General features: G+C 37.5%; 1 protein-coding gene across 4 annotated transcripts in view; it reads left to right on the top strand.

The window, feature by feature from the left end:
* The first annotated feature begins 1,138 nt into the window (after nt 1–1,138).
* crtc1a (CREB regulated transcription coactivator 1a) overlaps nt 1,139–16,196 on the top strand; it is a 26,696-nt gene continuing 11,638 nt past the window's right edge. The window contains exons 1-11 of one of the 4 annotated variants that reach the window (XM_065276299.2): nt 1,139–1,321; nt 3,492–3,608; nt 3,707–3,879; nt 4,000–4,053; nt 5,108–5,202; nt 6,995–7,059; nt 7,138–7,181; nt 7,975–8,168; nt 11,127–11,263; nt 12,836–13,009; nt 14,943–15,047. In XM_065276299.2, coding sequence (XP_065132371.1) covers nt 1,196–1,321; nt 3,492–3,608; nt 3,707–3,879; nt 4,000–4,053; nt 5,108–5,202; nt 6,995–7,059; nt 7,138–7,181; nt 7,975–8,168; nt 11,127–11,263; nt 12,836–13,009; nt 14,943–15,047 — 1,284 coding nt within the window. In that variant the 5' untranslated portion in view covers nt 1,139–1,195. Of the gene's footprint in view, nt 1,322–3,491; nt 3,609–3,706; nt 3,880–3,993; nt 4,054–5,107; nt 5,203–6,973; nt 7,060–7,137; nt 7,182–7,974; nt 8,169–11,126; nt 11,264–12,835; nt 13,010–14,942; nt 15,048–16,196 lie in introns of all 4 variants that reach the window. The other 3 variants (XM_065276298.2, XM_065276300.2, XM_065276301.2) reach the window with 3 other exon arrangements.

Below are 16,196 nucleotides of genomic sequence, written 5' to 3'. Positions count from 1 at the left end.
AGTTAACTTTCAGTCTTGTTTAGTGGTTAAACTGAACTCTGGAACAAATACCTTGTCGAAAATAACAAATGTTATTTTTTCTAAAGATGAGGGGGACGGCTCCACTGTGTGAAGGGAGGTTTGGCAGCCGATCTGTGGTTAACATTATATAGTACACATTTTACACAGTAAGGTTCAGTGTGGTTTTTTAAAAACGCTTTAGCTATGATTTAGCTACTTCTTGTCTTTTTTTTTGGCTTGTCATCAGAAAAAAAACTACTCTAAAATTGCTCTATTGTTATTGATTCTTTGCATAAAATTACCGGAAGCTACGTTTGTTCCACGAAAGCTGTTTGTTTATGTTGTTACTACTGCTGTAACCGGAGGCAACGTGATCACACTGAAGGGGCTTATTTACCTCATAAGTGGGTAAGGAGCGTTAAATGTTGATTTAAAATATTTTGCTCATTATACAGACCTCCCGTGAGGTTTTAAGATAAGGCAAGATGTTCAAATGTCACGAACACATTATTTGGTTAATTTGCAAATACAATGCAATACAATATGTTATTAAAATACACATTTATTGTACTAATTCAATTAAAAAAATGTGTATTATTTGTAATATTAAACTGTACCTGTCAAAAAGATTTGCACTATCGGGTTACCATGTGTTAATAATTTTGAGCGGTTGTTACCTGAAAAGAACGAATGTCCCGACTGGACAATCAGAATCTAACGTTAATATTTTAGAGAGCAGTGTAATAAACTATCTTTAACATCTGGAGTACATTGGGTTTTAGGTTTGACATAGAGGTGCTAAATATTTTTTTTATACAGCGATGCATAATAATTTCGTGTTTCTTAATAAACTTGTCAAAGGTTCCTAAAAATATATTTTAAAATAAGCTAAAAAATATTGGAAAAATGGAAAATAATATTTTAAAATTCCTTATTGTTTATTACATGTATATATTTTAAGATATGCCAATCTCTATATTTTATTTGATAGGAATTGTGTTAATGGGAGGGGTCTTTATTGTTGTGCATTATTGGGGGGGGGGGGTTAAAATAAAAAAGACAGAGCCACTGGTTTAAAAGAACGCTCTCTAAATTCGCGCGCGCGCTCCAGATGTGCGTGTTTACCACGCGCACGGAGACGCGCACGCAGCAGCGTCTCTCATTGAACCAGAGTGGAGCGCAGGAGGAGTGAAACATGGCGACCTCGAACAATCCGCGTAAATTCAGCGAAAAGATCGCGCTGCACAACCAGAAGCAAGCGGAGGAGACGGCTGCGTTTGAAGAGGTGATGAAAGACCTGGGTATTACTCGGGCTGCCCGTGTAAGTTCCTGTTTTCTCTTTAATCACAACATTTATGATGAAGCCGAGACGCGGGGCACAATTTGTGTTGATACGACACGCGCGGAACCCGCCTGTCGAGACGTAAACAATAACAAACGCCCCTCTCTCGTATATGTTTGTCATTGGGCTTAAGGATTAATGGAGAGCATTTTTCTAGACGATGTTTGGTGATAAACAGACTGTCACGACGAGGCCTTATAAAAGTTGCCCTGCTTACAGCTGCAATGGATCATTGTGAATGGATTGAGCATGTGTGTTTGACAGCCCACATTACTGTATGGGCTGTGATCAAGGCCATATCCAGTGTTGTGTAACAGTGTCGGACAATTTTGCATTGAAATATTTAGGTGTTATTTTTACCGAAGAGATCCAGTCTGCATGTGTGCACAACGTAACGTTACAGTTGAAGTCAAAATTATTAGCACCCTTGGTAAATATGAGCAAAGAAAGCTGGTAAAATAAATCTGAATCGTTTCTCCTTTATGTTTAATTTAAAAAAAATCACAAAAATTTAATGTTTCATTCATGAAAAATATTTGAAAAAGGTGGGATCACATCATATAAAATGCTTTTCTCAAACACACGTTTGCCACAATGATCGTCCCCCTTCATTTAACACTATGTGCTACCTCCATTTGCAAGGATTAACATCTTTTATAATGTTCAATGAGGTTAAAGAATTCATGGATCTTTGTGATCTTAGGTTATTCCTCTATACAAAATTTCTCCAGACCCTTCATATGTTGGTGCTCTATCCTTTTCAGTTCACTCCAGTCTTTTTCTGTATGGTTCAGGTCAGTGAACTGGGATGATTATGCCAGAACCTTGATTTTGTGTTCAGTGACCCATTTTTTCCCATTTTGACCCATTATAAGATTTTTAGCAGAGCAAGTCAGTTTTTTTCTTTTTCTATCTGTTACTATTTGATATAATCCATGAAACCATGTATCTGAATAAAATGTACAAGACCTCTGATATAAAATTAGGTCTGGTGGTATATTTAACTGTAGACATGGAGCACTTTTTAATCCCTGTGTGCACCAAAGCCATCTTGTGTTCTCGCTGCAAAAAAATCTCCCTTTGGTTTCATATGGCCGCAGAACCCCCAGAGTTGTTTTTGCATGAGAGCATAGGATTTCTTAAACTGTGTCCCAAACAACAATGGAGGTACTGTTTTCCTTTAGTTTATTATTTTTTTAAAGCTTTCTGATCCCAGAATTGAACAGCTTTGTGTTTATATTTATTCTCTCGTGAAACTGGAAGTTATGACTTGACAACATCATGTTTCTAGTCACCTTGGTGTGCGCATAAAAGGTTAATTTCAACGGAAATATACTTCAGAGATATTTTACTCGTAAAAATGTCTGGTGGGACAATAATTGTGTCCAGTGTGTATTAAAGAAAAACATTTATTTCATAGTGTTCCCCCCATACTTTCAATTGTTTATCTTCAATGAAACATATTTTTGGATTTTTTTAATTTTTTTAATTAAAGCTCAAAATGAGAAACATTGGATTTATTTTCGCAGCTTTCTTTGCTCATATTTACCATGGTGGCTAATATTTTTGTACACAATGCAATGTTAAGCATTCTTTGCTTTCCGCAAGTCTCTTATTCCCTAAACAATAGCAACTGTGATGACAGGATTGTTGTTATCGTTACTTATTTAGTCACACGCAATATTACCAATTTCAGAGTGATGCTCAGTCTTGCACCTCATTTGGGTACTTGCTGTTATTGGTCTTATTGGCATTTTTTTTAACCACTAGCAGTATTCTAAGCATGGATGCTATGTCTGACATCAGTAGAAGCTGTGCACGGGGATTATTACAAGGATCAATATCTATATATTTCATTTGACTTGCACAGATTGAATGTTAACTTTACTACACTTTAATATGTGACTCATCTTTTAACAAAGCATTCATGCATGCTTTTCTATATGCACGGCCATCACTACATGACTGGGGTCTGTTGAATTGCTGTGTGGCTACACACAAACTTAGGTTACAAGGACAAGTCTTTAACTGCCTCTGTACAGACAACCCTATTCAGAATCAAATTATAAATATTTGATAAGTTTGGAAATATAAAAGTTGTTTTCAGTATCTCTCAGTTTTATTGACTGCTTGTTTTGTTTTCTTGCAGTTACAGTTACAGAAGACACAGTATTTACAGCTCGGTCAGAACCGAGGCCAATACTACGGTGGCTCTTTGCCAAATGTCAATCAGATTGGAAACACCGCCATTGACCTTCCTTTTCAGGTCAGTACATGTATACAGTATGGATATGAATAAATGTTTCATGTTTACGTAGTGCTTTAAGGTATGTAATACTCTGTATGTTTGCTGGTATTTGCTAGACTCCTTTTCAGAATTCAGAGTTGGACACAAGTCGAGCCACTCGTCACCACGGTCTGGTGGAGAGGGTCTATCGAGACAGAAATCGCATCACATCTCCACACCGTAGACCTCTCTCTGTGGACAAACATGGCCGTCAAATATCCTATTGGAGTCTGTTCAATAATGAAGACAGGCAAAGCATACCAAAATATATTAGTTTCTAATTTCTACCAGTTTGTGTCAGTGTTTAGATTTGATCGATTTACTCCTTCTGAAAATATAATTTCCTTAATGTTGTTTCTCACATTGATAGCTGCCCATATGCTTCAGTTTATCTGTCACCCCCACCTGATACCAGCTGGAGGAGGTGAGAGTTTATTCTTGCACAATTTGTTTGCATGTGCTGAATGTGTACGACCAACAAGACCTATAACTGTTTGTATTTAATGTCAATAATTGTCTTTCATAGCTGCTTAAAATGTAAACTTCAAGGGGTGGTTTTCCAGACAAGGCTTATCCATGCCCTACACTAAAATACATGTTTTAATCTGCCTTAATTTGAAAACACCTTGCATTGCCATAACTTAACATATCAGTGCCATTGTTTTGTCTCAAGATGCACACCTGTAATGTTTTTGTAAGGTTTGCTCGTGAAAACTACTTAAATGTCCTAAAATAACTAAGGCCTAGTCCTGGATTAATCTAAACTGGCCCCAAATGATTTTTTTACGTTAATGATAGTTATTAAAGAGACACTCCACTTTTTTTTCATTTTCCAGCTCCCCTAGAGTTAAACATTTTATTTTTACTGTTTTGGAATCCATTCAGCCGATCTTACGGGTTTGGCGCTAGCACTTTTAGCATACCTTAGCATAATCCATTGAATCTGATTGGACCATTAGCATCGCGCTGAGAAATAACCAAAGAGTTTCAATATTTTTCTTATTTAAAACTTGACACTTCTGTGGTTAAATTGTGTACTAAGACCGACGGAAAATTTTAATTTTCAATTTTCTAGGCGGATATGGCTAGGAACTATACTCTCATTCTAGCGTAACATGGCAGCAGGAGGCGCAATGATATTACGCACTGCCCCATAATAATCCTCTGCTATTGGAAGTTACCAAGAAGGACTATTTTCAGGTGCTGGGAGTCAAGTTTTAAATAGGGAAAATATTGAAACTCTTAAGTGCGATGCTAAATGGTCTAATCAGATTAATGGATTATGCTAAGCTATGCTAAAAGTGATACCGCCAGACCGGGAGATCAGCTAAATGGATTCCAAAACTGTAAAAATCAAATGTTTAGCTCTAGCGGAGCTGGAAAAAATGCCTTTGGATGTAGGTTGCTGAACTTTTTTTAATTCTCAAACTTTGTTTGTTATTCATCTGTGTCTTCATTGATTCATTACGGTTCTGCAGGACCAACTCGGACTCTGCCCTGCACCAGAGCACTTGTAACCAAAACCCACAAGATGGATTTGCAGGAGGTTCCCAAGATTTGCAGACAAAACAAGGTTGATAATGTATTTATTTTGCTTTCCATCAATTTTCTTGTCACTTAAAGGCACAATATGCACTTTCCTGGATTAAAAATTCCCAAAATCCACTAGTGCATCAAACCATGCTGTGGGCTAACATTTATAATCTTGCTGTTATATAACTTTATTTTATTGTGTCATCTATGAGCATGATTTGTTAGTCCTGTCAGATTGATTCCCAATTCCCATACTATCAATAAATAGTAGTCTAAATAAGATTTAGTATGTCCCATTTGTTTAAAAGCACTCACATGTTTATACTTTCCCATAACAGTACAAGGCATAGTAAGCAAATTGGGATGCAGGGCATAACTCCCATTGTTCCACAATCTTTCACAGCATCACCAAGTTACGCCATTATTATTGATTAGCAACCTCTAGTGACAAAAATGACATATTTTGCCTTTAATCAAGTGTAATTTTTTTGTCTTTGTTAGAATTTAAATAAAGAGCGGAAATTGTGAATGCTTAGACAGTTTCAGCAGCAACAACATAAACAAACGGCTTTTGTGGCCCAAACTTAACTTCCAGCTAAGAATGAATAACAACAGAGTCCTTCTAGAGATTAGGGATCGACCGATATGGATTCTTTAGTGCCGATGCCGATACTGATTTTTGATTCATCAGCCTTAGCCGATGACCGATACAGGCTGCCAATTTTCTTGAGCCGATATTTTGAGCTGATACTGCTTTTGCTCACTCAATTTACATCATAAAAATGACACGATGATGTCAAATGTTACAAGTCTCACTTTAAAAAAAGTAACATTTATTGAACTTCAAAAAAAAACTATATTTAACAAATACTAAAAACAGGTGAGGGTGCTATGGAACCATGAACTGCACTCTCCACAATAATGAGGAACTATCAGCAAAGGATATTGATTTCTAGCACTTTACTACTACAAGTAATTTATATAGAGAGATGAGAAATAAAAACTCTTTTTGTGCAGCTATGATCAGCTGTTATTCCGAACTTTCGATGTTGTCATGGAAAGTTGGTTGTTTTAGTCACTTGACCTGCGATCGCTTGCTGCTTCCAGCTCTCTGTCTGTAAATAATGCCGGAAAAAATCGGCGAACACAGCAGCCACATATTGGTAAATAAATGATTTAAGTTAAAAATCATAGCTAAGCATATCAACCATTACACTGAACTAAAGTTACTTTGTAAAATGAATGTATACAATGTTGGCTACAGATCCTTAAATTCTTGCCTGGCTGCCAAATCCGCACAGCGGTGATCCATGCTCATTGCCTCCCCTTGTCTTTTGGAAACCGAAACATTATATTTTTCACAAGGTATTTGTTCCAGAGGTCAGTTTAGTTACTAAGCCAGACTGATAAACAAGCACAGATCAGAAGTTAACTTTGGGCCTGGGGTCTCATTTATAAAACTGCATAGGATCCTTACTAAAACTTTACGCGCTCTCAAAAGCCAAAGATGGGGTATGACAAAAAATATTAAGACTTATAAAACAAAGCAATGTTCCCTTTATAAATCACAGATCATCTGCACGTGTGCGTACATGAATCATCCTCAGATCCCACCCTGCAAGCCCATTCTCCCGTCAAGTTGTTTTTTTAAAGATCACAACCTTTGCGGGAACGCTTTATAAACGAGACCCCAGGAGTGTTACTGTTTCAACACCCGTTCGTCTGATAAAACTGTCTATAGGAAACTATAACCTATAGAATTGTGCCCACACTTGCTCCACTGTATGCTTTCATCCCTCTCTATGTACTAGTTCTTCTTCTCACTATGCCAGGAACAGAGGAACCAGAGAGTGACTTTGACAGAGAAGGTCAAAAACAGATATGGGATCATAAAAAGGTACATTGTAACATCTGTTGCTTTACTGTAGTTTGTATGTGTCCTTTTGTTGACGTTTCATGCATCATTTGTTTATAGAACACTTCATCAAGGCCCAAATCAAACAAAATACCTGGAATTAAGTAAGTATGGTTTCATTCAATCTTCATCTGATAGATCATGTTGCTGCTTGGTTAATAGCTAAAAACATTTTTCTAATAAAATTAGGAAGATTAGACTATCTAAAGATTTGAGTCTAAATGAGTGAGCCTGGGTTCTCCGAAGGTTTTTGTTTCTCCACCACTTCACCTTTTAGGGTTTTGGTTCCTTGCCACAATCACCACTGGATTGCTCACTGGGGTCACAATGACATAACCTGGGATACCTGCTTCCTTTTTGTTTTGTTGGTAAAGCTATTCATATGAAGTCCTCTAGAGACTATTTGTAGACAGTCAGCTTTAGTTTGCTAAATAGGCAGTATCTGTAAAGAAATTTGTTCTAAAATATAATATGTATGTGTATAAAATTATCTCAAGCTGCTTTTCTACAAAACATGTTGTGAAAAGTGCTAAAGAAATAAAATGTGCAATCAGATATTTCCTTTTGAAGTCAACTGTAAAGTTAAGGTTAGGTGGAACGGCCTTGCGGTATCTATCAGTTGGTGGTTACAAGGTGAAAGGGCAATCCAAGTATTAACATTGCACCCTCCCTTCAAGGTTAGCTAAAAAATCCAATGGAAAAGTTTAACTGATTGGGTACTGATTGTATCTTGTCATGTGGGTAAAGATAGTCTGATAGCTGTGGTAGGCTTTACTTGACATAGATGTAATTAAGCCAGTGGCATAAAATAAACTATGACCTACCTTGTTTACGAGGAGCTTTTGTGGATGAGGCTTTTCCAGTTACTTCTAACAGCCCTTGTATTCCTTTTCCCAGCATATTTCCATCTCCAGATCAGGAAATGACAGCAGAAATGACCGGCGGCTCTCTGCCAGACCTAACCAACATCCAGATCCCCCCTCCACTCCCCACACCTCTTGACCCCGATGATAACTCCTCCACTTTCAGTACCTCCAACAGCACCGGCAACCTGGCCAACACTCACATGGGCCTCACTTCTGCCAGCCAAGGTAATTACATTACCAAATGTATTACAACATATATACCTAGAATATATGCTGTGTGTGTGGAAAGATGTCCTGGGTGATTCTGGCAAAATTAGACTTATGAGGTGTCTTGAAACATTTTGATAAGAAATGTAAAGGCAAAGTAAGAGTATCAAAATAAGAAGCATACAGTTACAAACATACAAAATACCGCATTGTGTACATGACTGGATTTGGGTTCTTTGACATGGAAAAATTTATAATTAAAAAATCTTAAAAATAAAAACCTTCAGTGCTTTTTATACTATAAACATTTACAATAAAGAAACATGTGGTATTTGGTGATCAGTGGTAAATGTAGAGACTGATAAGGAATATAAATGTGTCCAAGACCAATTTTCTCATCCTCCGCAACAATTTTCAATCATTGTTTAAGCCCTCCAAGAACTAACATTTTCCAAAAAAGAATTAATTCGAAGGGACATAATTGACTGTGACACTCAAGATGGCTACCAGGTAACCAGTTCTTTTTTCCTCTCTCCAGATAAAAGTTAAATTTTGTAGTTCTCATTACCGAAACATGAGTTTGTAAATGCATATATTTAATGTAATATCATGTTGCGGTAATGATAATTTTTTATAATGATAATCTAAAAAATGTAAATAATTATATAGGAAATATTTTAAATCCTCTAAAAATAATGGTTATAGTAAGTTCAGACCTTAATCTTATATGTGCAACAAAAAATTGGCTTCAAGGGCTGTTTAAAAAATCTGATGCTGGACACCGTCTAAGTCTGGATTTCGTGAGAATCACCCATCCTGTGTTTTTAAAGGTCACCTAATATGAAATTTTTTTTCAAGATTTAATCTCAAAGGCTGTTCACACTTGGTATTAAGATGTGTTTTCGTCCATTGGATCACAAGTGTACGATGCTAAAGATAGATGTAAATGGTGTTCAAAATTTTTTTGAGCTTGTCCACTTTCAACTACATTTAGATGTCTTTCATTGATAAAACTAAAGCAGCTGATCTCCGCTTACGCAATGTTATTTCATCAATTGCGCTGAAATATCAGAGAAAGCTCTAACATATACATGTATAAAACACTGTGCAGCATGTTCACTTACAACACAAGCAGTGGACTCTGACATAATATTAGTTTGCGTTCATTTCAACCTGTCATTTTCCCGCTCGCGTTTAAATGACAACACTGGGACTCGCCCACAGTCTCCACAGACCACCCCCTCACAGTAATCCGGACAGAGGCGGTCAAAAGTGGACAAAAGAGATGGATTTAAATTAGGGCTGGGACAACGCGTCGACGTAATCGACGACGTCGACGCAAAAAATACGTCGACGCAAAATATGCGCGTCGATTCGTCAGACCCAAAAAGGCGGCGCAGTAGTAGCAACGCAATTGGCTTCAGTAATTGCTCACGACTGCTCGGGGGGACTGAATTGCTCATGACACCCGTTTCACACAGCAAGGGTGAGCAGTGCCTGCGGCCGCGCGGCGCGTGGTTTTTTCAGCGCCCATGTTAACAAGCATGCACCCCGCCGCATGAGCAGTGCGAGCTCGCGGCTCGAAACGGATATAAACGGAGGTCGGAGCCAGCTGCAAATACTTGGGCGGCTCTGTAGCAACAGTGCTGCAATCGTTTCTGCGTGGTTCTGCTGCGCTGCTCACGCTCAATTAAAGTGAAAGTGCTTTGTTTATGGTTTAAATGCTTGTGGATTTACGCGAAAAAGTGTCATTTTACCATAAAATCATGAATGTGATGCCAAGTGTGTTTTAAACAGTCATTTGAGCAATTTAACAGAAAGCAATGAAATATGTCACTGTTGCCAGAAGACTGCGCTTTCATTCACTCTCTGTCCAGCAGTAAATGAGTCCTAATCTATCTTAACAAACTTAAGAGAAAGAGATTTAATAATATATATGTGCTTCTTAAGTCTATAATTGTGTTTATATCTGTCATTAAATGGACTAGAACAGCACGAAAACAATGTGGATTAAACAAATCTAGTTATAAAAATTACACAGACCATCAAAAGGCACATTGAAGAGGTTTTGCTCATAAATGCATGTAAAATAAAGTAATTTGAACTTGAGATTTTTATACGTTTACTTAACTGCACAGTATGTACAGTACAAATGCTTTATTGAATGCTACCTCTGTCTAAGAATGCATTATTTTGCACTTTTATAGTCTTTTTTTATTTTGAAATTTTAAGAGCAATAAAGATATATTGAAATGTTTACATTCAGATATGTAAATCAACATGTATAACTTGCTATTAGTTAATTAATGGGGAGATAATCGAGAATCGAATCAAATCGAAGTCGAATCGGACTGACAAAATGAATCGTTAGATTAATCGATGCATCGAAAAAATAATCGCTAGATTAATCGTTAAAAAAATAATCGTTTATCCCAGCCCTAATTTAAATACCAGGTGGTAACAGAATGTGTCTCTCTTGTCCACTTGTTATCTGATCGATGAAAACACATCTTGATACCAAGTGTAAACGGCCACCTAGTCTCAGGTGTCCCCAGAATGTGTCCGTAAAGTTTCAGGTCCAAATACCCTATGGATCAGTTGTTCTTAACCAGGGGGCCTCAAGATGACTTAAAAAGCATTAAAATAAGCGAAAACGACTAAAATAATTTTTGTAACAAATATACATGTATTTAGTTGCCAAGCTGTAGTATATTTTACTTGGTAGAACTTGTGAGTTGGGAGGCCTTCAAATATTGTTTTAGGCAGTAGGGGGGCCCTAAAGTAAAAAAGATCGACAACCCCTGCTATAGATAATTTATTTTACCATATTGATAAGGCCTGTTTTTGGGTTTGCAGGAAAAAGTGCTGCTTTTGTGTATGTGTCTCTCTAAATGCAAATGAGCTGCTGCTACCAACCCCGCTTACTGTTATCTATACCGAAAACATATGCCGTATTTTAACTTTCCATCACATCAGCCCAGACCACAGCGACGGTGAGCGTTCAGCGCCGACATGAGAATGTGGTCCCTATTATTCTCAACACAGACTCTCAGCAGCATCCAGGTCTCCAGCAGCTGTCGCCCACCCTCTCTCCTCCACTCTCTCTAGCTCAGGTAACACTGCCCTTATACCTCCATCTGCTGAAATGATCTGTCTGCACTCATTTGGGTTGGTGTTATAAGGGGAACATTCAGTTCATCTTCAGGTGTCTGGTCGAGGTCTGTATGTGAGGGAACAGCCATTTGATTCTTTGCAGGTGTAAGGGTGAGAAATGACAGGCAGTGGGAAGCGGGAATGTCATTTTGCTTTTTCAGTTCACATTTGCTCTTGCCATGACCGCAATAGACAGTTGCAGATACCAAAATTTGTATCAGCTTCTGCCACCGTGGTATTAATAAAAGATACTTTGATATAAATAGCTTGGGTAACTAATGAAATGAATCAATAATTGTCTGACATGTTTAGCTGAGATGTTAAAGGTCCCGTTCTTTCTGTGTTTGTGAAGCTTTGATTGTGTTTACAGTGCGCAATATAACATGTGTTTCATGTGTAAAAAAACGCAGTATTTTTCACACAATTTACTTATCTGTGTAGCGCTGTTGTCACTGTCCTAAAAACTGGCCGATGTCTTCCTTGTTTTATGAAGTCACTCCTTTAGAAAAACACAACGTGTGTTGTGATTCGATAGCAGCTTTTGCCGTTAGCTTAGCTGGCGACTGACGTATTCCTGTGGGCGGAGTTAAGTCAAAAAACTGTTCTACTGACGTCATTAAAGCAGGAAGTAGAGGGCTGTTGTCCAAACCGGCCATTCGCTGTAGGCTTTGAAAGGGGAATTCTGTTAAAGAAAATATGTTGCCTGGCAGTGAACTTTGAGCTTTAGCATTTTGCAAGTATTATTTATGCTCTAACAGCAACATTACACACTAACTAAAGTTTGAAAAATGGGATCAAGAAGAACGTGACCTTTAAGTGTTGTTTTTTTCTCTAAACAATAGCAGATCTGGTATTCTTTGTTGTGAAACAATCATGCTTTAATGAGTGTGCCAATAGATTTTATTTAAAACAGCCCTCTTTAAATAACTTTTTTTTCTTTAAGTTATTTATGCTATTATAGCAACATTACACACTAACTAAAGTTTGAAAAAATGAGATCAGAAAGAACGTGACCTTTAATGCATTCGGTTTGTTTTAAAGGAACAAAATCTAAATGGTAATACTTTACAATAATTGGCTTACAAGCATTGGCTAACATAAACTATACTTCTACAGCATTTGTTAATCTTTGTTCATGTTGATTTTAGCATTAACTAATACTTTAGTGCACCATTAACTAACATGAATAACTGTATTGACATTAACAAGAATTACCGGTAATACATATTGAAAAAATATATTGGTCATTGTTTGTTCATGTTAGTTAATGCCTTTTACTAATGTTTACTAATACAACCTTCACCTGCAGGTTGTTACCAACTAAATATCTATAATAATAATCTGTGTTATAATGTACATACAATGCAAATAGTAAATTACAGATTTGCAGTTAAATACTAAAACAACTCTTTTCCCATATTTTGTCTTATTTGATTAATGCAAATCTCCAAAGTTTATCTGCAGTTACTCTTGGTGACCAATGCAGTTTGTGATACTAAAAGGCTGTCTCAATCTGTATCCATGTTAAATAGTCGCTGACAATAGACACCATGACACTGGAGCAGCAGTTGGCTCAGTATGCTTTCTTCAGTCAGCCGTCCACACAGTCAGGGGTCAGTGGACTTCCTCAGCTCCAGCAGAACAATCAGCTGCCACCTTCATCAGGCAGCCAGACACAGACCTCTGTGGGCATTGACATTAACACGGTAAGATCGCATTTCAACTCCACCTTTAGCTCCTTGCTTTCTAGTATTTGGGAACGTACGGTCCATTCAGACTAAGCTAAAATGATATTTGATTTGAGCTTATTTAGCTACGGTTTTTTTTTAAAGCGAGAACTATGATAATAATGTGCATCAGAGCTATGCAAATCAAACCAATCTCATATTTTATTTTTGCCTCAAAGTAGTCATCTTTAATTTTGCCTAGATTATTGCTGTCCTCATCTCAACCAACTTCATGAGGTTTTTTTAAAAAAAAAAATTGTTGTCATGTATGCTGGCCACTGGTTCTCTTTGCTTTAACAGCTGCTTCAACATTTAGGGGCGGTTTCCCGGACAGGGTTTAGGTTAATCCAAGACAAGGCCTTATTAATATAAGGTCATTTAAGAAGTTTTTACAAACATACCTGACAAAACAATGTCAACGTAATATGTGAAATTAAACAGGACTTTTTAAATGAAAGCAGCTCAAACATCCATTTTAGTCTGGGATTAGGATAAACCCTGTCTGGGAAATCGCCCCTTAAGCTGGGTACACACCAATTTTGAAAAAAAAATCTTATCAGAATTTCAAAATGTGAGAGACTACAAACATGATGAAAGAGAATCGACGATTTAACACTCTTGTTCCTATAGTGTGTGAAATGCCGCTATGTGGTCATGATAGCACATCACGCACCATCAGATTAATTTCACAAACAGCTGAGTCTCAGCTGAAAGCACAGGAAATCTCGCGAAGATCTCGCAATGTTTCTTGCGTCCAAACGTGACTTCACAGTAAACAAAAATGGCAGGCAGTGGGCACAAAGAAATGCCATTAATACAATGTACTGCCTTTTTACATCTCTGATGCCCATCTTACTTTGAACTGTGCGCCATGTAGTTGTTATGGTTTCATCTTTAATCTGCTCGCTTTCTGATTGGGTATTGTTTCAGTTCATGTGACAATCTACAGCGTGTGTGTGTTTGTCCTCAGGGTTTCTCCCACACAACCGGATTTCTGATGAACATGTTCAATATTAAAGGCGGGGTGAATGATTTTTAAAAAACACTTTGGAAAAGGGAGTCGGGCCGAGTACCAAAACATACTTGTAGCCAATCAGCAGTAAGGGGCATGTCTACTAACCGACATTGTTACCTGGGTTGCGAATGTGTAAGGCGGGTCTATCAAAAGAAGGTGCAGATTCTATTGGGGTAGGGGCGTGTTTGTTAAGGTGATTTCAAATGTCAACATTGGCTTTCAGAGATCGTGTACCCCGCCTTTAACGATTTGCCATTGGAGCGGCCCCGTCGTGCTTCCAAGCAGATTCAGACGCTCTTATCGCACCGCATAACACAGGAAAATCTGATAAGATAATTGGCGCAACCACGAAGACGATTGGGACTTTACCTAGGATTGTCATTAGAAGAAAAGCGACCTAAATTCAGCCTGATTATCTTGTGGTGTGTACCCGGCTTTAGTTTCCAATAGACATTTACAGGAACAATATAAATGTATAAATAAAATCTAAATTTGAAATCAAAAACATATAATAAGATTAAAAGAATCATGAATACAGATGTATGTTCAGACTTTTGAATGACAATGCAAATAATGACTTTTACCAACTGTTTTTGTGGTGCCTAAGAAATAAGACTTTCATTCAGTAATTTATTTTGGTTTTAACACTTGCTTAGCCTTGACAGTACTCTACGTGATATTACCCATGTCATGGTCTCTTCTGTGAAGAAATACTTGTTTTTATGAAGATGCAGTAATTCGATAAGTCAATGTCCTGATTACAGAGTGCTGTTATTACAAAACATAGTTGGTAATGACACAGGCACAGGCCTTGTAACACTGACAAATCATGACAGTTGCCTTTCAGAGGTCCCCTACAGGGGCTCTGGTGGTCTAACTTGGTGTTGTCCCACATAGGCTTCTTCCCTCCAGCAGTACCGCTGTAGGGTGGGGTCTTCGGCCAATCAGTCTCCGACTTCTCCTGTCTCCAATCAAGGCTTCTCTCCCGGGGGCTCGCCTCAAGTAAGGGCGAATCCAGCAGCCGCTGCTTCCTCCCTGTAGTTTGTTTTGTTTGGAGCCGTTTTGGAAACTGTCCTTATAACCGCTCTGTGTGTCCCAGTCTAGTCGTGTCCCCCAGTCTCTCTAATCCCGGCTGCTTTGCTGTGTGTCTGAGCTCTACTCAGTCTTTGTGTGTATCGTGCTGAGTAGCGATATTGTTTAAACGTACTCCGTGAAATTAAAGTTGTTGTTATACGTTCTCTCACCAACACATCTTTATATTGTGATTTTTGAGCTACTTTATAGTGTCAGTTTGAACCTTTAACTACACCTGTTACGAAAATTACATTTTGTACTTTAGTACTTAGTTTAAAAAAATCCTTTTACAATTTCATGTTATGATTATTCAACAGTTTACAGGACTTGTGTCAACTGTGCGAGGGCAGTTTACATTTAAGGTGGAAGAACAACATTGTCGACTACCATCACTGTATAAAATAAACTCAAACTACTAAAGTAGTAACTTAAATATGATTAAATATTAATAGCAATTTGCACATCCATTTTAAGTCATTAAAACACAATGGAACAGTTTCCCAGACAGGGTTTAGATTAAACCAGTACTAGGCCTTAGTTATTTTACTTATTCATTTAGCTGATGCTTTTATCCAAAGCGACTTACAATTGCCATATATATCAGAGGTCGGATGCCTCTGGAGCAACTATGGGTTAAGTGTCTTGCTCAGGGACACAATGGTATGTCACAGTGTATTCGAACCCAGGTCTTTCACACCAAAGGTGAGTGTCTTATCCACTGCGCCATCACCACCCCACATTATTTACATTAACATTATTTTAGGACATTAAGTAGTTTTTACAAACATACCTTAAATAAAACTTTGTTGATGTGCATTTTGAGACAAAACAATGGTACTGATGTATATTGAGATATGTCAGTGCAAGATAAAACATGCATTTTAGTCTGGGACTAGGATAAGCGCTGTCCGGGAAACTGACCCAATATATTATATGCAAATGATGACATTACAAAGCAAACAATTTAATGGAAAGTAGATATATTATTTTTTGGTAAAATGTGAAGGAAAGTTGTGAAATATATCACTATTTTTAACACTATAGAACATATAAATTAAAACATTACTGTTCATTGCG

Source organism: Paramisgurnus dabryanus, chromosome 6, assembly GCF_030506205.2.
Source record: "Paramisgurnus dabryanus chromosome 6, PD_genome_1.1, whole genome shotgun sequence".
Taxonomy (NCBI): domain Eukaryota; kingdom Metazoa; phylum Chordata; class Actinopteri; order Cypriniformes; family Cobitidae; genus Paramisgurnus; species Paramisgurnus dabryanus.
This window is presented reverse-complemented; position numbering and strand designations above follow the sequence as displayed.